The following is a 24,021-nucleotide window of genomic DNA, read 5'->3' on the forward strand; positions in this document are numbered from 1 at the left end:
AGGAAGTGCCTTTCATGATGTCCTAATGCGTTTCAAAACCAGCGAATTATGTGTCATCCCTTTCATAACAAAGCCAAAACCACAGCTGATTTTAACAAAAAGACAGACACAAAGCACTGGAGCAACTGAGTTAGTCAGGCAGCATCTCTGGAGAATACGAAGAGATTACGTTTTGGGTCAGGACCCTTCTTCAGACTAAAGTGGATGTGGTAAAGAGTAAAGTCAAATCCATTGCGGATGGACACAAAATGCTGGAGTAACTCAGCAGGACAGGCAGCATCTCAGAGGTACTCCAGCATTTTGGGTCTATCTTCAGTGTATAACCCGCATCAGCAGTTCCGTCCTACACTTAATCCAAAGCTTTTCAGTGTACCTCGGTACATGTGACAATAAACTAAACTGAGCTGAGGTCTGGGTGAGTGGGGCCCTGAACTGCGGGAGAGACAGAACGAGGGTCTATTGGTGCCGGCGCATGGCGGCAAGCGTAGAACGCAGGTCATGGAAGGAGAACCGTTGGGAGAAGTGGTTGATTGAGTGTGGGTGCCCAAAATCCTACTTGGGTCCGAACTGGGAGCCTGAATCCGGAGCTGGAAGCCACGTGGCACAAGATGGTGGTGCAAGCAAGTGTTGGAGAAACACATGTAAGGGCGCAGTGGTAGAATTGCTGCCTTACAGCGTTGACAGGCGCCAGAGGCCCAGGTTCGATCCAGGCTACAGGTGCTGTCTGTACGGAGTTTGTACGCTCTCCCCCGTGACCTGCATGGGTTTTCTCCGGGATCTTCAGTTTCCTCCCACACTCCAAAGGTTTGTAGGTTAATTGACTTGGTATAAACGTAAATTGTCCCTAGTGTAGGATAGTGTTAATGCGCGGGGATCGCTGGTCGGCTTGGACACGGTGGGCCAAAGCTGTATCCACGCTGTATCACTAAACTAAACTAAATTGTGTTTGTGCACTGCTCACTGAGGCTTCTCCCTGGGGGCATCAAAGCCATCCACCCAGTAACTGATGCTGTCCTGGCCTGGATGTCTACCCTTGATCTACAACTTTAGGCTGTGCACGCCACACGCAAGAAGAAGAAAACTAGACTGTGGTAGCGATCCAGGTCAAAGAGCAGGACAGTAGCAGGAAACAGAGAGGGGTAGCAGTGAGAGAGGGTCTATCAGAACGCTCGTCGGACAGAGGAGAAGAACCTCTTCAAAGTACGCATACCTTGAGGAGATTTTGCAATGCAGCAGTAATATGTAGACGCAAGGAACTACAGATGCGAGTTTAATTTAAAAAAAGATATTAAGTGGTGGAGCAGCTCAGCCTCTTTAATGCCATTATTGTATCTGCCTCCACAACCACCCAAACATCCATACCTTGCTGTGTATAAACCTTTCCACGCACATCTTTAAACTTTCCCCCTCTGACCTTAAAGTTATGCTCTAGTCTTTGACATTTCTACCCTGGGAAGAAGGTTCTGACTTTCTGCCTCTCGTAATTTTATGTATTACTATTTTAAGAATAAGGAGTAAGCCATTTAGAACGGAGACGAGGAAACACTTTTTCTCACAGAGAGTGGTGAGTCTGTGGAATTCCCTGCCTCAGAGGGCGGTGGAGGCCGGTTCTCTGGTGCTTTCAAGAGAGAGCTAGATAGGGCTCTTAAAAATAGCGATATGGGGAGAAGGCAGGAATGGGGTACTGATTGGGGATGATCAGCCATGATCACATTGAATGGCGGTGCTGGCTCGAAGGGCCAAATGGCCTACTCCTGCACCTATTGCCTATTGTCTATCAGGTCTCCCCTCAGCCTCCGAAGCTCCAGATAAAACGATCCAACCTCTCGTTCCAGCTATTACTCTCTGGCCCAGGCAGTATTCTGATAGACCTTTTCTGAACCCTCTCCAAAGCCCTCACATCCTTCCTGTAATGGGTTGCCAGGACTGCGTTCCATATTCCAAAGATAGACGCAAAAAAGCTGAAGTAACTGAGTGGGTCAGACAGCATCTCTGGAGAAAAGGAATAGGTGACGTTTGAGGTCGAGACCCATAAGCAGCCGAATAAAAGTGCTTTTTAAGCTGCAACGTGACTTCCTGCCTCTTATACTCAATGCAATAGCTGATGAAGACCAACTTTGGAGACGCCCTCTCTACCATAGAAACATAGAAACATAGAAATTAGGTGCAGGAGTAGGCCATTCGGCCCTTCGAGCCTGCACCGCCATTCAATATGATCATGGCTGATCATCCAACTCAGTATCCCGTACCTGCCTTCTCTCCATACCCTCTGATCCCCTTAGCCACAAGGGCCATATCTAACTCCATCTTAAATATAGCCAATGAACTGGCCTCGACTACCCTCTGTGGCAGAGAGTTCCAGAGATTCACCACTCTCTGTGTGAGAAAAGTTCTTCTCATCTCGGTTTTAAAGGATTTCCCCCTTATCCTTAAGCTGTGACCCCTTGTCCTGGACTTCCCCAACATCGGGAGCAATCTTCCTGCATCTAGCCTGTCCAACCCCTTAAGAATTTTGTAAGTTTCTATAAGATCCCCTCTCAATCTCCTAAATTCTAGAGAGTATAAACCAAGTCTATCCAGTCTTTCTTCATAAGACAGTCCTGACATCCCAGGAATCAGTCTGGTGAACCTTCTCTGCACTCCCTCTATGGCAATAATGTCCTTCCCCAGATTTGGAGACCAAAACTGTACGCAATACTCCAGGTGTGGTCTCACTCCTCGTGTTGCCGGCTTTAACGGAGCCACGGACTTGGGCCCTAAAATACATCATTGGTGTCGCATTAAAACTGTAGTAAATCTGCAGTTCTTTGGATGACAAAATAAATATAGAGGAAGAGAAAGCAACAAAATAAAAAGGCAAGCGATGAGAAATGTCGGGCTGGGACTGGTAGCAAGAACCAGGCTGAGTACAAAAGTGTTAGAGGGGAAGTGAGAATTAAAATGAGAGACAAAGGGATCATATGACCGAGGATTAGCTGCCAACAAAAACGAGAACACAAAACAGTGAAAAGGTAGTACATGGAGATGTGGCGCCAATATAGAACTAGATACAGGAGCAGTGCCAGAGGACCAGAGTAGTTCAAATATTCTTCTCTTATTAATAAAATTAAAATATAGAGGATTCCTCAGGATTATCTCGGCAGTCCCATAGTTCTTGCCTTTAATCAATTCTTCACTTGTATCACTGTACAACTTCAACTGTTTAGGCACCCTGGTATTATCTCCACTATCAGTCTAACTTGGGACGACAGATGGCACAATGGGCTAAGTGTTCGGCTGGCGACCGGAAGGTGGCCGGTTCGAATCCCGCTTGGAGTGCATACTGTCGTTGTGTCCTTGGGCAAGACACTTCACCCACCTTTGCCTGTGTGTGAATGTGTGTGAGTGACTGGTGGTGGTCGGAGGGGCCGTAGGCGCAGAATGGCAGCCACGTTTCCGTCAGTCTGCCCCAGGGCAGCTGTGGCTACAGAAGTAGCTTACCACCACCGAGTGTGACTGAGGAGTGAATGAATAATGCGATGTAAAGCGCCTTGAGTATTAGAAAGGCGCTATATAAATCCCATCCATTATAACTCTATTTTGAAGGTAGTTTGTTCGGGTGGCACAGTGGCGCAGTGGTAGAGTTGCTGCCTTGCAGTGAACAGAGACCCGGGTTCGATCCTGACTACGGATGCTGTCGGTACGGAGTTTGTACGTTCTCCCTGTGACCGGGTGGGATTTCTCCAGGTGCTCCGGTTTCCTCACAGAGAGTGGTGAGTCTGTGGAATTCTCTGCCTCGGAGGGCGGTGGAGGCAGGTTATCTGGATGCTTTCAAGAGAGAGCTAGATAGAGCTCTTAAAAATAGCGGATTCGGGGGATATGGGGAGAAGGCAGCAAAGGGGTACTGATTGGGGACGATCAGCCATGATCACATTGAATGGCGATGCTGGCTCGAAGGGCCAAATGGCCTACTCCTGCACCTATTGTCTATTGTCTATTGTCTCCCATGCTCCAAAAACATAGAAACATAGAAAATAGGTGCAGGAGGAGGCCAATCGGCCCATCACCGCCATTCATTGTGATCATGGCTGATCGTCCCCTATCAATAACCCGTGCCTGCCTTCTCCCCATATCCCTTGACTCCACTAGCCCCTAGAGCTCTATCTAACTCTCTCTTAAATCCATCCAGTGACTTGGCCTCCACTGCCCTCTGTGGCAGGGAATTCCATAAATTCACAACTCTCTGGGTGAAACAGTTTTTTCTCACCTCAGTCTTAAATGACCTCCCTTTAGACGTGCAGGTTTGTAGGCTAATTGGCTTCTGCAAATTGTAAATTGTTCCCAGTGTGTAGGATAGTGCTAGTCTACGGGGTGATCGCTGGTCGGCATGGATTCGATGGGCCAAAGGGCTTTTTTTTACCATGTGGTATCTTCAAAGTCTAAAGCAATCATTTAAAATCTATCCCACTGACCAAGCTTATAGTCGCCTGTCCCAATTAGTCCAGGATGTGGATCAGGGGCAAATTTGGTTTGAGATGCCTGGGTGAGAAACATCTTGAGATGTGTCTCTGGATTAAAGCTGCTATTCTGTACAATTACTGCTTGGATTTGCATAAAAGTCAGAAGAATGAATTGTAAATCTTTAAACAAGCCTTTGCAACTTGACAGAAATTAGTTCTGGTGCTCGGAGAACGTGACGATCATGGGAAAACTTTTGCATATTTTGCAAGACAGTAAGAATGCGACCTGTGCAATATCCTGCAGGTACTACACTACACTGATAACATTTCCTGTTAGGCAAACGGTCTTCAACATGCAACGAGCAGTTCCACAAAACATCAGGCAGTGCAAACGGGAAAGGATTTCAGCTGCTTCACAGTCCAGCATAGCCTGTTCTAGGCTTGATTTAGACATTCATGTGTGAATCTCAATCTGGATTATCTCGGACGTCGAGAAGGATACAGACTGAAGACGTTGCCACAGCTTGGTCTTGATCTTGTGCAGAAACTTTTCTCCTGCTGCTTTGGACTTCTGAACATCGAGTTATAATAATCAGACCCAGCTGACCACAGTGTCAGTGTCAACGTTACTTGGACATCGAGCAGCTGCAGGGAAACAGAAGTCTGCTTGCTGCCTTTTGATGTCCTTCGGAAGTTGAGTATTTTCCTATCTAACCCATCAGCCCCTCCAATGTTCTGTCTGCTTTCCTGCAAGTCTTTGAATTTCAGATTCCACTATTGTCGCCATGCTTTCAGCTGCCTAGCCCCTGGTATCCTCCCCCCTAGACCTCTCTCTATGTCTCATTTCTTTCTCCTTAAAATGTTTTTCCAAACCATGCCTGTTTGAACAAGACGTGTTCTCTTCTGCTCGGTGCCTGTTAGAACAAGACGTGTTCTCTTCTGCTCTTTAAAAGAAACAGTAAAATCCTCAGCAGGTCAGCTGCGCATCCGTGGAAAGCAAGGCAGTGTTAATGTTTCTGGTTGATAAAGAAGGCTTGTTAACTGTAGAAGAACCTGAAGAAGGGTCTCGACCCGAAACATCACCTATTCCTTTTCTTCAGATATGCTGCCTGACCCGCTGAGTTTTTGTGTGTCTATCTCCGGTTCAAACCAACATCTGCAGTTCCTTCCTACACAAATTAATTCTGATTCCCTTACCATATATGCTGCCTGACTAGCAATTTGTCTGTTTATTTCCATTTTAAGCATTTTTTGATTTGTAATGTCTTTCTCATGTGATTCACAATCAACTGTTATCCGGTGCGACATTTCGGGATGTTTAACAATATTTTAAATGCTAAGCAAGTACGCTTGAAGGAGGAATTTAGCCGAATGTAGAATCTAGATGGCTGAAGGCACAATTGCAGTAGTGGAACCAAGGCAGGAAGTTACTGTTAATGTATTAATTGCAGTGTCCCTCATAAACTACCTCTGCAGTTAATGCTTTATTTTTGTTTAGCCAAGCAGAATACAAATCTGTGCTGCGGGATACAATTCTTTCTGCTTTATGTGTACTCTTCTTGCTGTCTCGCCAGCACCTCCTAAACCCACGGCACCAAGAGTAATCAGGGTACAGGGACAACATCACTTGACTTTAGACTTTAGAGATACAGCGCGGCCAAACAGCCCCACCATGTATGCGCTGACCAGCGATCCACGCACACTAGCACTATCCTACACACTGGGAGACAATTTACAATTTTACCAAAGCCAATTAAGCTACAAACCTGTACGTCTTTGGGGTGTGGGGGGAAACCAGTGCACCCGGAGAAAACTCACGCGGTCACAGGGAGAACGTACAAACTCCGTACAGACAGCGCCCGTAGTCAGGATCGAATGGCGCTGGCGCTGTAAGGCAGCAACTCTGCCGCTGCCGCCCTTCAGGCTCACTTCTGAAACATCCTTGATTTGGACTTTGCCTTACAACGGGATTTCTTCGTGGTTGCTGCTTAAATCCTGGGACAGCACTGAAGGATCAGCATCACCGTAGGATAGGAAAGGTTTAGAGGGATATGGGCCAAACACGGGCAAATGGTGCCAGCTTGGAAGGGGCGTCTTGGTCGGCATGGACCAGTTGGGAGGAAGGGACTGTTTCCATGCTGCATGACTATGTTTCTGTGACTGCAGCAGTCCAACACAGTGGCTGACTACCATCGCTTTGGGACAACCAAGAATGGGCACTAAATGATGCCTCACCAAAGAGATATTAGTATTTTGCACCATTGGTTTGTTAATGCTTGATCAATGGCGTTTTATCATTAATGTTTTATTATTATTAATGTTTAGTGTTTTCTGAGTCATTCCGAACTGTCACTGTATGTCATGTTGTTGCATGTGGGCGGAGCACCAAGGCAAATTCCTTGTATGTGAATACTTGGCCAATAAACTTACTTATTTACTTACTTACTTACTTAATAATTAATTGAGTTCGTACTAGAGGCTACTTGGCCTTTTGTACCCGTAGTAGATCTGCAAATGAGCAGACTATTAGTCCAAGTGTTTAGGAAGGAACTACAGATGCTGAAAAAATTGAAGGTAGACAAAAATGCTGGAGTAACTCAGCGGGTCAGACAGCATCTCTGGAGAAAAGGAATAGGTGATGTTTCGGGGTCTCACGCCCGCAAAGTCACCTACCCCTTCTCTCCTGAGATGCTGCCAGACCCGCTGAGTTACTCCAGCATTTTGTGTCTATCTTCGGTGTAAACCAGCATCAGCAGTTCCTTCGTACCCAAGAAACCCATGACCTCCACCATCCTACAGAGTGCGCACAAGGGCACATTAATGTCTCAAACCAGAAGCTCTTCTCATTTTTATTCTGGTTCCTTTCCCTTAATTCTATGCCTTCTGATCAGCAGATCACGTATCAATGGAAATAGTTCCCCCAATAACTTGGTCAAAACTCCTTAAGGATTGTTTGTATGGGATTAGTTAGTCGTCCTATCAGACAAGTGGAGCCACTATGGTTCATCTGTTCCATGTCAATCTAAAGCAAGTCCATTCGAAAATAGACAATAGGTGCAGGAGTAGGCCATTTGGCCCTTCGAGCCAGCACCGCCATTCAATATGATCATGGCTGATCATCCCCAATCAGCTTTGTGCTGGGACTAAACTGTGGTTAGGACATTGAACTGATTGTGGATTGGGAGCTCAAGAGAACCATCAAATGGAATTGTATTACAGTAGTCCCTCACTCTTGCTGCTTATTTTTTTTAGTTTAGTTTAGAGAAACAGCATGGAAACAGGCCTTTCGGCCCACCAAGTCCACAAGTGCTGGCCATCGATCACCCGCACCTAGTTTAATTTGGTTTCATTTATTTTAGTTTATTGTCACTTGTACCGAGGTTTATTGGTGCTTGCTATCCAGTCAGTGAAAAAAACTATACATGTTTACTATCAAGCCACTCACAGTGTACAGGTTCAGCATAAAGGGAATAACGTTTAGTGCAAGATGAAGTCCAGTAAAGTCCGATAAAAGATAGACTGACGGTCTCCAGTGAGGTAGATGGTAGGTCAGGATCACTCTCTAGTTGGTGATAGGATGGTTCAGTTGCTTGATAACCATTGGAAAGAGCTGTCCCTGAATCTGGAGGTGTGCGCTCTGACACTTCTGTGCCGTTTACCTGATGAGAGAGGGGAGAAGAGGGCGTGACTGGGGTGAAACATGTCCTTCACACTAGAGGTGATTTACAGAAGCTAATTAACCTACCAACTTCAAGTCTTTGGAATTTGGGAGGAAAGCAGAGTGCATGGAGAAAACTCACACGGTCTCAGAGAGAACGTACAAACTCCGCACAGACATCACCCATAGTCAGGATGGAACCTGGGTCTCTGGCACTGTGAGGCAGCAAATCTATCGCTGCGCCACCGTGCTGCCCCTATGCTGCTTCTCTTTGCTTTGGCTGAAATAATATCTGCTGATGGCTCTGAAGATAAATGGCCAACCCTTGCATGACATCGAGGTCCAAAATGGGGAAATGTTCCAAGTCGGAGTTAATCTCAAACATGATGGGAAATGCCAGCGGTGGACTTTAACACCTCTCCCCACGTTAACACCTCTCCCCACCTCTCCCCTCCTTCTAAAGTCTCCTGCTAGTTTGTGTTGAAGCCACCCATCTCCAGAAACACCCTCCATGGAGTCTAGGAAGAGTTAAGACTTTCACTAAGGAACAGGACAGAAGAAAAGTTCATGTTCATTAGTTATAGGAGCAGAATTAGGCCATTCGGCCCATCTACTCTGCCACTCAATCATGGCAGATGAAAAATAGGAAGGGACTAATTCACTGAGTAACTCTAAATGCCTATATACTACTGATGGCCTGGTTCATCCTTTAAACTGGAAAGAGCGTGTGTTAACCATATAACCATATAACAATTACAGCACGGAAACAGGCCATCTCGGCCCTACAAGTAGTGCCGAACAACTTTTTTCCCTTAGTCCCACCTGCCTGCACTCATACCATAACCCTCCATTCCCTTCTCATCCATATGCCTATCCAATTTATTTTTAAATGATACCAACGAACCTGCCGCCACCACTTCCACTGGAAGCTCATTCCACACCGCTACCACTCTCTGAGTAAAGAAGTTCCCCCTCATGTTACCCCTAAACTTCTGCCCCTTAATTCTGAAGTCATGTCCTCTTATTTGAAACTTCCCTATTCTCAAAGGGAAAAGCTTGATCACATCAACTCTGTCTATCCCTCTCATCATTTTAAAGACCTCTATCAAGTCCCCCCTTAACCTTCTGCGCTCCAGAGAATAAAGACCTAACTTATTCAACCTATCTCTGTAACTTAGTTGTTGAAACCCAGGCAACATTCTAGTAAAATCTCCTCTGTACTCTCTCTATTTTGTTGACATCCTTCCTATAATTGGGCGACCAAAATTGTACACCATACTCCAGATTTGGTCTCACCAATGCCTTGTACAATTTTAACATTACATCCCAGCTTCTATACTCAATGCTCTGATTTATAAAGGTGTTGTTATCATTAAATTCATATGAAGTCATTTTTTGATTGATTGAAAAATACAGCATGGAAACAGGCCCTTCAGCTCATCAACTCCATGCTGGCCATGGATCAGCCGTTCACACTAGTTTTATGTCATCACACTTTTTGCATCCACCTCCTACAAACTCGGGCCAATTTACCGAAGCCCGCATGTGTTTGCACGTTCAACTTGTGCGACCGAGAGTGTTTCTTCCTTTAGTTATTTCAGAGATACAGCGCAGAAACAGGCCCTTCGGTCCACCATGTCCGCACTGAGCAGCGTTCCCCATACACTGACACCGTCCTATACACTAGGGACACCTATCCTACACCCCGCACATCATTCGGATGTAGGGGGAAACCAGAGCAACCGGAGGAAACCCACTCGGTCACAAGGAGAACATGCAAACTCCACTCAGAGAGCGCCCGAGATCAGGATCGAACCTGGGTCTCTGGTGCTATGAAGCAGCAGCTGTGCCACTGTGCCACCTTTTTTTACTCTGAGCTTTCACTGTCCATAAATGCATTATATGTCTCTTATCTTACTCATTGCAGGCTATGGAGTCTGAACTAATACAGATGAGAAGCTTGACGTCACAGGCAGACACTGGTTCCCAATCTTCATCCCAATGCACCACGCAACCAAATACCTGCTGCCTCTGCTGGTGCTGCTGCTGCTCCTGGTAGGACCCAAAGATGCAACGGCAAATGTATTGTGCAGCAATGCAGCAGATGCGCATGTGGGCGGCACGGTGGCGCAGCGGTAGAGCTACTGCCTTCCAGCGCCAGAGACCCGGGTTTGATCCTGACTACGGATCCGTGCTGTCTGTACGGAGTTAGTACGGTCTCCCTATGACATGGGTGGGTTTCATCCGAGATCTTCTGTTTCCTCCCACACTCCAAAGCCGTACAGGTTTATAGGTTTAATTGGCTTCGGTAAAATTGTAAATTGTCCCTCATGTAGGATAGTGTTAATTAATGTAGAGGGATCGCTGGTCGGTACAGTCTTGGTGGGCCGAAGGTCCTGTTTCCCCGCTGTATCTCTAAACTAAACTAATTGAGTTGCAACAACAAGCTCTTAAATATATGAACACAGTTTGTGCAGGGAGTGGATACAAAAGTGCATTAGGATAGAACTAGTGTGAATGATGATCAATGGTCTAAATGGACGCAGTGGGCCTGAGGGACTTTCCTTGCTGCATTTTTCAATCAAATCAATCAATTCAAACAATGAAATTGTGGACTGAAATGCAATTGCCATTTCTATAGGAACCTTGTAGTGCCAGGGGTGCCATCTTTCTAACGAGCTGCTTACCAGAACTCCATCTGCTCTCCAAAACAGACATAACTTATGCCTAGGCCACCACGGGAGTTCCCTCCAGAACTTTGACCACTAATGTCCCTCAAATAACGTAATTTATTTCTATCACCGCCTTTAGGAGCTTGGTTTGTATAAATTATCTGCCATGTTTCTTGGATTTATTATGAGGCTTTTTATACATACATTATAAGTTAGAGGATAACGAGAGAGAATGTAGGATCACTCATAGAGGAGGGAATTTATGCTTGGAGTCGAGGTACTGAATGAGTATTTTGTATTGATATTCACCAAGGAGAAGGTCATAAAGGTTAGTGCGATCAATGTGAGGTGTCCCGATAGGCTATAGCATAAGTTCATAAGTTCATAGGTGATAGGAGCAGAATTAGGCCATTTGGCCCATCAAGTCTATTCTGCCATTCAATCATGGCTGATCTATCTTTCCCCTCTTAACCCCATTCTCCTGCCTTCTCTCCATAACCTTGGACACCCCAACTAACCAAGAATCTATCTGTCTCTGCCTTAAAAATATCCATTGACTTGGCCTCCTGTGGCAATGGATTCCACAGATTCACCACCCTCTAAAGAAACTTCTCCTCGTCTCCTTCCTAAAGGAACGTCCTTTAATTCTGAGGCTATGGCCTCTGGTCCTAGACTCTCACACTAGTGGAAACATTCTCTACACATCCAGGGTAGTGGTGAGTCTCTTGAAGAGCATTAAGGTGGATAAGTCCCCAGATCTATCTCGGTTTACTCAGAAAGCCAAGATTGGAAATTTCAGGGATCTTCACATATCTTTGTATCGCCTATGAATGTAGGCAAAGTCCCGGAGGACTGAAGAGTGGCCAATGTTGTTATTTTGTTAAGATGGGACGTAGAGACAATCCTTCACGAATGAATTTCACTGGTTTTAGTTTTAAAGATACAGCGTGGAAACAGGCCATTCAGCCCCACCAACCAGCGACTAACACATCTAACATCATCCTACACACACACTAGGGACAGTGTACAATTTTACCAAGCCAATTAGCCTACAAACCTTTGGAACCTGGATATCTTTTCTGTGGGAGGAAACCGGAGCTTTAGTTTAGTTTAGTTTAGAGATACAGCGTGTAAACAGACCCTTCGGCCCATCGGGTCCACGCCGACCAGCGATCCCCAACACTATCCTACACCCACTAGGGACAATGTTTACATTTACCAAGCCAATTAACCTACAAACCTGTACGTCTTTGGAGTGTGGGAAGAAACCAAAGATCTCGGAGAAAACCCACACAGGTCACGGGGAGAACTCCGTACAGACAGCACCCACAATCGGGATTGAACCGGGGTCTCCGGCGCTGCAAGGTAGCAACTCTACCGCTGCGCCACCGATCGGATTGCTCTCTTTGAAGAGGATGAAAGGCATTTCAGAGTTGGCTAAGATTCCTAACCACCTCCCCCAACCCCACTCTAATGATCCCATTGTGATATTTAGGTACCTCATGCAAGGCTACGTTAGAGTTTAGTTTAATTTAGAAACTGGCCCTTCGGCCCACCGGGTTCTCACCCACACACCAGTTCTGTCCTAAACACCAGGGACATTTCACAGAAACCTAGAGACCTGTACGTCGTTAAAATGTGGGAGGAAACTGGAGCACCTGGAGAAAACCCATTTGGTCACAAGGAGAATGTACAAACTCCATACAGACAGCAGCCGAGGCCAGAATCGAACCCGGGTCTCTGGCACTGTAAGGCATGAACTCTACTGCTGCGCCACCATGGATAGATAGTTAATGTGATGTATTAGCTGAGCTCAATGGGTAGCATTTGTAATCTCTGAGTCACAAGTTTACTCGAACAATATAAACGTGTTAGATAGACACAAATTGCTGGAGTAACTCAGCGGGACAAGCAGCAACTCTGGAAAGAAGGAATGGGTGACGTTTCAGGTCGAGACCCTTCTTCAGACATCAGTCTGTCAGCTGCCTGTCCCGCTGAATTACTCCAGGATTTTGTGTCCATCTTCAATTAAACCAGCATCTGCAGCCTCCTTCCATTCTTCCCATCCCCCCGGACCCCACCCCCCCATCCACCCAACCACAAGACTCATTAAGACCCGCTTGAAAAATTGGATCTTTGATCTTTGGGTTACATCTCCTGAACTGTTAAAGCGACCATAAGACCTAATCCAGATATGCTAATGCATACACTAGGCATAAGTTCATGTTCATAAGTGATAGGAGCAGAATTGGGCCATTTGGCCCATCAAGTCTACTCCACCATTCAATCGTGGCTGATCTATCTCTCCCTCCTAACCCCATTCTCCTGCCTTCTCCCTGACACCCATACTAATCAAATACTATAATAACTTTGTGCCCAATAACCAACTTATACAACATTGTAAGATTTAAGGTACTTTATAATTATGTTGACATTGAATAAGGAATGGCAGAATAAAGTGGGAGAAATACTTGTTTACCAAGTTGACTATGTCTAATACAATCGCCCATCATTCCCCTCCAGCTTCACTATGAAGAATGTGGATGTGGATGAGAGCAGTCAAAAGGGTTCCATCATTTCCATGAAGATGGAAAGTCTTCAGAAACAAGAAGAAAGGTGAGCATGTCACTTCAGAGACTTGAAACTCTTTTCAACTTGTGAGTAATCTTGGCTTCTTTCAAAGGATGGTGCATATATTATTGATTGTAAGTCTGGCTGAGTTGGTGTTACTCACTACCCCTTAAACCATGATTCACAGCTTCTGCACGCATCCAGAATTAATTGCTCAAGTCCTATGATCTGTCGTCCATGGGAAAAGTTGGGCGGCACGGTGGAGCAGCGATAGAGTTGCTGCCTTACAGCGCCAGGCACCCGGGGTCAATCCTGACCACGGGTTCTGTCTATAGACGGAGTTTGTTACACTCGCCCTGTGGCCGACAGTACATGGGTTTTTCCCGGGAGCTCCGGTTCCCTCCCACACTCCAAAGACGTACAGGTTTGTAGGAAAGACTAGATGCAGGAAATCTAGATGCTGGAAAAATGTTCCCAATGTTGGGTGAGTCCAGAACCAGGGGCCACAGTCTTAGAATAAAGGGGAGGTCATTTAAGACTGAAGTGAGAAAACACTTTTTCACCCAGAGAGTAGTGAATTTATGGAATTCCCTGCCACAGAGGGCAGTGGAGGCCAAGTCATTGGATGGATTTAAGAGAGAGTTAGATAGAGCTCTAGGGGCTAGTGGAGTCAAGGGATATGGGGAGAAGGCAGGCAAGGGTTATTGATAGGGGATGATCAGCCATGATCACAGTGAATCGAAGGGCCGAATGGCCTCCTCCTGTATCTATTTTCTATGTTTCTATGTAACTGGCTTGGTAAAAATGTAAATTGTCCCTCGTGTGTGTGCGGGGATCACTGGTCGGTGAGAACTCGGTGGGCCGAAGGACCTGTTTCCGCACTATATCACTAACCTAAACTAAACTAACACAAGTAGATGAGGAAAAATCCCACTGTGATACTTGGGAGAATGAGAGAGTAATTCTTCGATTCTTTGCTCAGTCATCCTGTCACTGGATAAAGGCGTTGACAAATTATTGGCAAATTAAGATTGCTCATGGGTGCAGATCAATCTAATCACTCACCTAAATCTTTAATGATCAATTGGCCAACTGTGTTGCAAAATCAACATTCTGTCAAAATAAATGACAGGGCTTAGAAACACAACCTGCTTGCTATGCGGGGCATTTTTCATTGGGGAAAGACGGATAAAATAGAAGCTGTAAATATTTGAAAATATTGATATTTTTCATGCTCATTGGCAAATGGGACTGTCATATGTTGATAGAATGGAGCGACTGGGCTTGTATACTCTGGAATTTAGGATGAGAGAGGGTCTTATTGAAACATATAAGATTATTAAGGGTAGACAAATCAGTCTGAAGAAGGGTTTCGGCCCGAAACGTTGCCTATTTCCTTCGCTCCATAAATGCTGCCGCACCCGCTGAGTTTCTCCAGCATTTTTGTCTACTTTCGATTTTACAGCATCTGCAGTTCCTTCTTGAAAAAGATTATTAAGGATTTGGACACGGTAGAAGCAGGAAATATGTTCCCGATGTTGGGGGAGTCCAGAACCAGGGGCCACCGATTAAGAATAAGGGGTAACCCATTGAAAACAGAGATGAGGAAAAAACTTTTCACACAGAGAGTTGTAAATCTGCGGCATTCTCTGTCTCAGAAGGCAGTGGAGGCCAATTCTCTGGAGGTTTTCAAGAGAGAGTTAGATGGATCTCTTAAAGATAGAGGAATGAAGCGATCTGGGGAGAAGGCAGGAACGGGATACTGAATGTGGATGATTGGCCATGATCACAGTGTATGGAGATGCTGGCTCGATGGGCTGAATGGCCTACTCCTGCACCTGTTGTCTATTGTCTATATAAGACGTGAAATGTCCCTGGTGTTTAGGACAGAACTGGTGTGTGGGTGAGAACCCGGTGGGCCGAAGGGCCAGTTTCTAAATTAAACTAAACTCTAACGTAGCCTTGCATGAGATACCTAAATATCACAATGGGACCATTAGAGTGGGGTTGGGGAAGGTGGTTAGGAATCTTAGCCAACTCTGAACCTCCTTTCATCCTCTTCAAAGAGAGCAATCCGATCGGTGGCGCAGCGGTAGAGTTGCTACCTTGCAGCGCCGGAGACCCCGGTTCAATCCCGATTGTGGGTGCTGTCTGTACGGAGTTCTCCCCGTGACCTGCGTGGGTTTTTTCCGAGATCTTCAGTTTCCTCCCACACCCCAAAGACGTACATGTTTGTAGGTTAATTGATGTAAATGTGAAATTGACCCTAGTGTGTGTGGGGCAGTGTTAATGTGCGGGGATTGCTGGTCGGTGCGGGCTCGATGGGCCGAAGGGCCTGTTTCCATGCTGTATCTCTAAACTAAACTAAACTAAAGATTCAGCATTAATACCAGACAAAAAAAGAGGAAATAGTAAGAATGTCTAGCATAGAAAGAGGCCATTTAATCCGACTGAACTACAGTTGTGGTTTTGTACAACCTCCTCACGCTCGACTTCAAATCAGCCCATCAGCACATCCTTCCATTCCTGTTTTAGTCTGTGCTTACTTAGCTTCCTCTTCAAAACAACTGTCGTTGACTTCAACAATGTCTGTGTGTATTCTGTATGTGAACACAAAATGTATACAAAATACAACATGTGTTCATATTGATATTGGTTTCTTATGGCGTTGAGTACCTAGATGCAGTGAAAAAGGCCACAATGGGGTAGATTGGGAGATCAGGAATACATTCCTTGGCATACAACCTTTTCAACCAGAGAGTTGTGAATCTGTGGAGTTCTCTGCCACAGAAGGCAGAGGAGGCCAATTCGCTGGATGCTTTCAAGAGAAAGTTAGATATAGCTCTTAGGACAAATGGAATCATGGGATATGGGGAGAAGGCAGGAATGGGGTACTGATTTTGGATGATCAGCCATGGTCATATTGAATGGCGGTGCTGGCTCGAAGGGCCGAATGGCCTACTCCTGCGCCTGTTTTCTATATTTCTATCTGTGCTCCACTGCGTTCCCTGAAGCCGATGATGACCCTCCTTTTGCTCACATTGAGCGAGAGGTTGTTATCTTGGCGCCGTGATATTGAGCTCTCTATCTCCTTCTTGTGCTCTGTCTCGCTGTGGGCTTGCTGTAGCCGTCAGTTCCTCATTCTCTGGACAAAGTGTTTAGTTTCTAACGTTAATGGCTGTCTTATGCTTCTGCCCATTACCCTTGGATCCACCTGGCAGTGAGGGGTTGAAACTGTTCATATGTTGACAATATCAGGGGATGTAGGTGTACGATATCAGAGTTAAAATTCATAACATGTAACCCAATAGGCAATGGACAACATTTGTCTAACACTTTAGAAGAAGGTAAACATCATTTGATTCAACAGGAAGGTGGTTTTGATAGAAATCATCCACAGTCACTTCCCTTGCTCAAACGTTTGGTAATCATAGAGGTTTATGGCAAAGAGAGAAGTTTCAATTGAATTGAAACCCTTCGGACCAACCAGTCCATGTCATAGAAACATAGAACATAGAAAATAGGTGCAGGAGTAGGTTATTCGGCCCTTCGAGCCTGCACCGCCATTCAATATGATCATGGCTGATCATCCAACTCAGTATCCCGTACCTGCCTTCTCTCCATACCCCCTGATCCCTTTAGCCACAAGGGCCACATCTGACTCCCTCTTAAATATAGCCAATGAACTGGCCTCAACTACCTTCTGTGGCAGAGAATTCCAGAGATTCACCACTCTCTGTGTAAAAAATGATTTTCTCACCTCAGTCCTAAAGGATTTCCCATTTATCCTTAAACTGTGACCCCCTTGTCCTGGACTTCCCCAACATCGGGAATAATCTTCCTGCATCTAGCCTGTCCAACCCCTTAAGAATTTTGTAAGTTTCTATAAGATCCCCCCTCAATCTTCTAAATTCTAGCGAGTACAAGCACAACCTGCTTGCTATGCAGGGCAATGTCGACCATCGACCAGACATTCGCACTAGTTAAAAGTTCATAAATTCCTGTTCATAAGTGATAGGAGCAGAATTAGGCTATTCGGTCAATCAAATCTACTCTGCCATTCAATCGTGGTTGATCTACCACTCCTAGTTGGAGGGTTCAATCGTGGCTGATTTATGCCTAACCCCATTCTCCTGCCTTCTCCCCATAACCCCTGACTTTTGTATCCGTTCCCACTTCCCCATGCAATTTACAGAAGAGGCCAGTTAACCTACAACCCCACGTAATTGGGGTGTGGGAGGAAACCGGTGCACTAAGTGAAAAACTCAGATAAAGGTGTTGACAAATTATTGGCTAATTCAGATTGATTATGGGTCCAGATCAATCCAATTGCTCGCCTAAATCTTTAATGATAATTTGGCCAACTGCGTAAATTGCAATCCAACATTCTGTCAAAATAAATGACGGGGCTTAGAAATACAACCTGCTTGCTCTGCAGGGCATTTTTCATTGGGGCAAGACGGATAAAATAAAAGCAGTAAATATTTGTAAATATTTATATTGTTCATGCTCATTGGCAAATGGGTTACAAGACAACCCGAAATTCAGCAATAATACCAGACAAAAAAAGAGGAAATAGTAAGAATATCTGGCATAGAAACAGCTCATTTCATAGAACTGTTCCACGATTGTGTTTTCTCACAAGGAGAAGGTGCAAATTCCACACAGACAGCCCCTGAGGTTAGGATTGAACTCAGACCTCTGGTACTGTGAGATTGCACGCCTACCAGTGTGCTATACAGCACTATCCAGTCCTATCTAGCACGGCCCCTACTTATTCCATTGTGTAATGGCTAGACCTTTATAAGTTGTTCCCTTCATTCTGCACCCCATATCTTTGTTCATTTTCTATGTTGAACCTTTATCTATTTCCCTATTGGAAGCTGCTATGACTGCCATACACACAATCATTTATTAATTCAACAACACCCCATGTAAGAAATGTCTCCCCATTTGCCCTTTTGTTCTTCTGGTGTCATGGAGTCATGGAGTTCGGACACAAGTCCTTCGGTCTAATTTGTCCATTCCGACCAAGATTGGCCATCAAGCTGGACGTAAGACTGCAATGAATTCCCTCTGCCCGACCCTTGCAAAGAAGTTTTACTATTTGATTTTTATTGAAACCCTTTTTCTAACTCCAATGCCTATTCTTTCACCCAAAGCTTCAACTTTTCGAAGTCTCTGTCTCAAACCCTTCCATGTTAGAGTAAACATCAAGATCAAGATCCTTTTGTATGATGGGGACAAAAAGGGGAAAGGAGCTAAAGTCCCTTCAATTTTCACTTTTCACAAGAATTTCGAGCGAAATTCATCAGGTCAAATGTTGCAGTTCTATAAAATGTTGGTTGCATATGGAGTATTTGGTTGCCCCATTACAGGAAGGATGTGGAGACTTTGGAGAGGTTTAGCAGGATGCTGCCTGGATTAAAGGGTATTCACTATTAGAACAGGTTGGACAAACTTGGATGGTTTTCTCTGGAGCATCAGAGTATATAAAATGATGAGAGGCATAGCTAGGGTAGACAGTCAGAACCTTTTTCCCAGGAGTAGAAACGTTAAGGTTAGAGGGGCGAAGATTAAAGGAGATGTGCAGGGCAAGATTATATTATATACTGAGTGGTAGGTGCCTGGAACGCATGGAGGAACATGGATCAGGTGTGGATAGAAGGGATTAGTTTAATTTGTCATATCTGTTGTTCTATGCTATCTGTAGGCAGATGGGAAAGAGTTAGCATTGTATAAGATTCTGGTGAAAAGTTATTAAACTGTAAATTAACCTCAACTTCATTACTTCGAAGATGCTGCCTGTTTTTCGCTCCAAGAACGTTTTATTTCCATAAACAGTAGGACATTGAACAGTGCAACACAGGAACAAGGTCACAATGGCCTCTTTGGCGCACAATGTCTGTGTCGGATACAATGCCATTAGAAACTCATCTACTTGGCCTGCACATGATCCATATCCCTCCATTCCATGTATATCCACGTGCCTATCTAAAAGCCTCTCAAATACTCCTATCATATCTGCCACCACCACCACCAATCCTGGCCGCATGTTTCAGGTGCCCCCCTTTAGACTTTCGAGATGCAGTGTGTGGAAACAGGCCCTTCGGCCAACCGAACCCACACCGACCAGCGATCACCCCGTACATGTACACTAACCTACACACACTAGGAACAATTTTACAACTTACCGAAGCCAATTAACCTACAAATCTGTACGTCTTTGGAGTGTTGGAGGAAACCGGAGCACCCGGTGAAAACCCACGCGTTCACAGTGAGAATGTACAAACTCCATACAGACAGCACCCGTAGTCAGGATATAACCTGGGTCTCTGGCACTGTGAGGCAGCAACTCTGCCGTTATGCCTGCATGCCGCCCTCATGTTACACTCTGTTAAGCCCCTGTCCCACTTAGGAGACCTAGACAGCAACCTCTGGTGACCTTGCCCGCCACCCAAGGTTTCCATGAGGTCACCGGAGCTTTTGGTCACTCTCCCTAATGGTCAAAAGTGGTTTCCGTGTGGTCGAGGCTTCATCTAGGTTGCTACTATTTTTTCATCATGATTAAAACCGGCCTCAACTAAAAATAGGTTGCCGTTTTAAAAATCGATACATTTTTAGTCGCAGGTCTAGTCGAAGCCGGTTTTCTTCATAGTCTAGGAAGGTTTTCAACATGTGCGCGGGAGGTGGTAGGAGGTTGCAGCTCACCTCGACCTTGAGTTTATTTGGGTGGCGGGTAAGGTCACCAGAGGTTGCTGTTTAGGTCTCCTAAGTGGGACAGGGGTTAAAATCTTGTCTGGCACATCTCCTGTAAACGTTGCCCCTTAAAGCTATGCCCTTTACTCTGACCACCCTGGGCAAAAGGTTCTGACTGAACACCCTATTCTACCCAAAATAAATTAGACATAGCTTCCATTACCTTTCCTAATAAGCTTCTAATGCCTGTATTCTCCCGTTTTTAATTGACAGAAAGAGTCCAAGTGTGGAAGAGGTCACTTCCTGGTCCCAGTCCTTTGAACTCCTCCTGCGGGATCCCAATGGGAGGAAAATTCTATTGGAATTCCTACAGAGCGAACATAGTGATGAAAACATTCTTTTCTGGCTGGCCTGTGAAGAACTCAAGAAGGAAGGTTGCAGAGGCACCATTATGGAAAAAGCTAAAACAATATATTTTGATTATATCTCAGTCCTGTCTCCAAAGGAGGTGAGAAAAGCTTGAAAGCTACTGGCTGAATAAACTCAAAATAAGGAACGAGCAGCATGAAAGGATTTGCATTTGTGCAGTTCTAAATTGTCCTGATGTTTTTGAAGCTATTGCAACATAGGAAATATGCCAGCTAATTTCTGTCTAAAATCTTTCCTCAATAATGTATGTCTAGCTAATCTGATTTACTGAAGGTTAGACTTTAGAGATTCAGCATTGAAACAGGCCCTTCGGCCCACCGAGTCCATGCCGACCAACGATCCCAGAACACTGGCACTATTCTATACACTAGGGACAATTCACATTTTTAACCGAAAGCCAATTAACCTACAAACCTGCACGTCTTTGGAGTGTGGGAGGAAACCGGAGCACCCGGGGAAAACCCACGCGGTCACAGGGAGAACATACAAAATCCGTACAGTCAGGATTGAACCCGGGTCTCTGGTGCGGTAATAGCCCTGTCCCACTGTATGAGTTCATTCAAGAGCTCTCCCGAGTTTTAAAACAAATCAAACTCGTGGTAAGCATGTAGAATGAACGTAGCGGGTATGTCAGAGCTCGGGGACGTCTCTTAGCGGCTCGTTACGCTAACCGCAGGTACTCGGGAAACGGCGTAAGCTCATGAAGACTCGTGAAGATTTTTCAACATGTTGAAATATGTCCTCGAGAGCCCCGAGTACCGACGAGCGGCCATTACTGTAAATCTCCGAGTTCGAATCAGGGCAAACTCGGGAGAACTCTTTGAATGAACTCGTACAGTGGGACAGGACTTTAAGGCAGCAACTCTACTGCTGCGCCACTGTGCTGCCCTTTAAGTGAGGGATAAATATTAGGCAGGACATCAGAGGGACTTGTTAGAACAGTGTCACTGGGTCTTTAAGATCCAAACCACAATGGAACCTCTCACTTAACTGGTAACACCACCAGCAACATAGTGCTTCCTCAGTGTTGGCTATTATTCTGTGACCAAGACCCTTAAATGGGACTTGAATGCACAACATTATGACTCAGCAGCAAGAATGTGACTCACCGACCCACACGCATCAGAATATCATGTGTTTCTTTATTTCCCACCCCACCACTCATTTTTTTCTAAATTTACTTCCCCTTTGTACTGAAGACTGGAGCTCCTTTGCTCTTTTGTCCATTCCCCCTGCTTGAGCTGAGCCGGTAAATGCCAAGTAATGGCTGAAAGTGGCAGAAGATGATATATATGGCCTTTCATTTCTTTCTTTCCTACCATCTGGGGATCTAAACAGTTGTTCCAAATACCACTGACTCCAACCCCTGCAAGCTGGGTTCAGTTCTGTCCTCTGGTGCTGTCTGGATGGAGTTTGCATGTTTTCCATGAGACTACATGGATTTCTCCTGGCTGTTTCTACGTCCTCCGCCAACATGCCGCTTGGTTCGTAAGTGATAGGAGCAGAATTAGGCCATTCTGCCCATCGTCTACTCTGCCATTCTATCTTACCCTCCAAAACCCTTTCTCCTGCGTTTCCCCCAAATTTGTCCAAACTCTCCATAGAGCCAATACAGCTTTGTGTTTGGTTTAGTTTAGAGACACAGCGTAGAAACATGCTCTTTGGCCCACTGAGTCCACGCTGACCGACGAACAACCATACACTAGTTCTATCCCACAAACTATGGACACTTTACAGAAGCAATTAACCCACTAACGCTGCATGTTTTTGAAATGTGTGGGGAAACCGGAGCACCCGGAGAAAACCCACACGGCCACAGGGAGAACGTACAAACTCCATACAGACCCGGGTCTCTGGTGCTGTAAGGCAGCAACTCTACCGCTGTGCTACAGTGCCACCCCATGTAATGTGTCCAAATTGTAAGAAAAAGTAAGATTCCTTTATCAGCAGGATTCTCGCATAAATGCCTTATGACTAGGGTCTTTAAAGCGGGCCTCTGATATTAGCCATCTTTTCTAATAGGGAGAAAGTGCTAATTTTTTTTTCAAACTCACAGATTAATTTCTTTTTCTAGATCAGCATCGATGCCAGTGTGCGAGAAGCAATCAACAAAAAAATGGCAATACCAACAACAGACATCTTTGATGAAGCACAGATGCATGTGTACGCACTAATGCACAGGGACTGCTACCCTCGGTTCCTGCATTCACCGGTATACAAATCGCTTCTGGAAGAATTATCTTCCTCAGAGAATGCCCTGGAATCCGACCTGTGACATTCACTTTGACAATGCGTCGAACACCAAACGACAGGGCTAATAATTTCCTGACCTCAACTAAGGAATTTGAGGAATGAAACGCTCAGGTCTCTTGTGGGGATCAGTCTCACTGCCTCTGTTTTGAAAGAGGGACAGCAGCACTTCGCACCAAAACCTCCACCTTTGCCTTGCTGAACTACAGAAAGAGCTTGAATTTTTCATCTTCAGAATCAGAATCACACTTTATTCGCCAAGTATGTTTGGCAACATACGAGGAATTTCACTGGCCAGGTCAGTCATACAATTAAAAGCAACAGATCACTCAAAAAGCACATTTTAACATGAACATCCACCACAGTGACTCCTGCACACTCCTCACTGTGATGGAAGGCGAAATAAAGTTAAAGTCTCTTCCTTTTGTTCTTCCTCGAGAATCAATAATCGAAAAAAGTCCTGGAAAAGTGGCTGATAAAATTAGTTTCATTGTTTTACATTGAATACTGGGTTATAAGGTCATAAGGAATAAGAGTAGAATTAGGCCATTTGGCCCATCAAGTCTACTCTGCCATTTGATCATGGCTGATCTACCTCCCCCTCCTAACCCCATTCTCCTGCCTTCTCCCCATAACCTCTGACACCTGTACTAATCAAGAATCTATCTATCTCAGCCTTAAAAATATCCATTGACTTGTTTCAATGAGGTCCCCCCACATTCTTCTAAACTCCAGTGAGTACAGGCTCAGTGTCGACAAACGCTCATCACAGGTTAAGCTCCTCATTCCTGGGATTGGGTTGGCAGAATGATTTACTACATCAACCATCTACTTTGCTGTAGGAATGTAGCTTTCAAAATGCGGACATTGTGTGTCGTCTGCCGACTGGTTCCTGTTGCTTGTGGGCACGTGATGGACAAGAAAGATCCTCGGCGCATGTGACAATAAACTAAACTCAAACTCAAGAGAGTGACAGATCCGAGAAGATAGGGGAAAATCATAGTCCACTCAATATCCCAGGCACAATGGGTGACTTTGAATGTACAAGATTTATCTGTTGTCAATAGGCAATTGAACTTGCAATATGAATGTGTGGAGAGGCTTGAAGTTAAGTTGTCTATTCTGCATATTCCAACCCGAGTCTCGGGCCTAAGCAAAGGGCCTGTCCCACTGTACGAGGTAATTCAAGAGTTCTCCCGAGTTTCCCCTGATTCGAACTCGGAGAATTACAGTAATAGCCGCTCGTAGATACTCGAGGCTCTCGTGGACATTTTTCAACATGTTGAAAAAACTTCACAAGCTT

General features: G+C 45.2%; 1 protein-coding gene across 2 annotated transcripts; it reads left to right on the forward strand.

Moving 5' to 3' along the window:
• Nucleotides 1–202: 202 nt before the first annotated feature.
• On the forward strand, nucleotides 203–23,333 carry LOC116988369 (regulator of G-protein signaling 17-like). 2 transcript variants are annotated; one of them, XM_033045018.1, is made up of 5 exons: nucleotides 4,788–5,133; nucleotides 10,025–10,152; nucleotides 13,293–13,385; nucleotides 20,313–20,547; nucleotides 22,543–23,333. In XM_033045018.1, the coding sequence occupies exons 2-5, from the start codon at nucleotides 10,028–10,030 to the stop codon at nucleotides 22,741–22,743; spliced, it is 654 nt and encodes a 217-aa protein (XP_032900909.1). In that variant the 5' UTR covers nucleotides 4,788–5,133; nucleotides 10,025–10,027; the 3' UTR covers nucleotides 22,744–23,333. The 2 variants fall into 2 exon arrangements, with proteins under 2 accessions (XP_032900910.1, XP_032900909.1); XM_033045019.1 differs by lacking the exons at nucleotides 4,788–5,133; nucleotides 10,025–10,152 and adding an exon at nucleotides 203–209 and having other exon boundaries at nucleotides 13,306–13,385.
• The last annotated feature ends 688 nt before the right edge of the window (nucleotides 23,334–24,021 follow it).

Source organism: Amblyraja radiata, chromosome 27 (genome assembly GCF_010909765.2).
Source record: "Amblyraja radiata isolate CabotCenter1 chromosome 27, sAmbRad1.1.pri, whole genome shotgun sequence".
In the NCBI taxonomy this organism is placed as follows: domain Eukaryota; kingdom Metazoa; phylum Chordata; class Chondrichthyes; order Rajiformes; family Rajidae; genus Amblyraja; species Amblyraja radiata.

Excerpts from the sequence above, each read along its gene's own strand:
- LOC116988369 (XM_033045018.1), top strand. The coding sequence starts at position 10,028 with ATGGAGTCTGAACTAATACAGATGAGAAGCTTGACGTCACAGGCAGAC. Across the intron at positions 10,153-13,292 it reads TGGTGCTGCTGCTGCTCCTG|CTTCACTATGAAGAATGTGG; the intron begins GTAGGACCCAAA and ends ATTCCCCTCCAG. Across the intron at positions 20,548-22,542 it reads CAGTCCTGTCTCCAAAGGAG|ATCAGCATCGATGCCAGTGT; the intron begins GTGAGAAAAGCT and ends TTCTTTTTCTAG.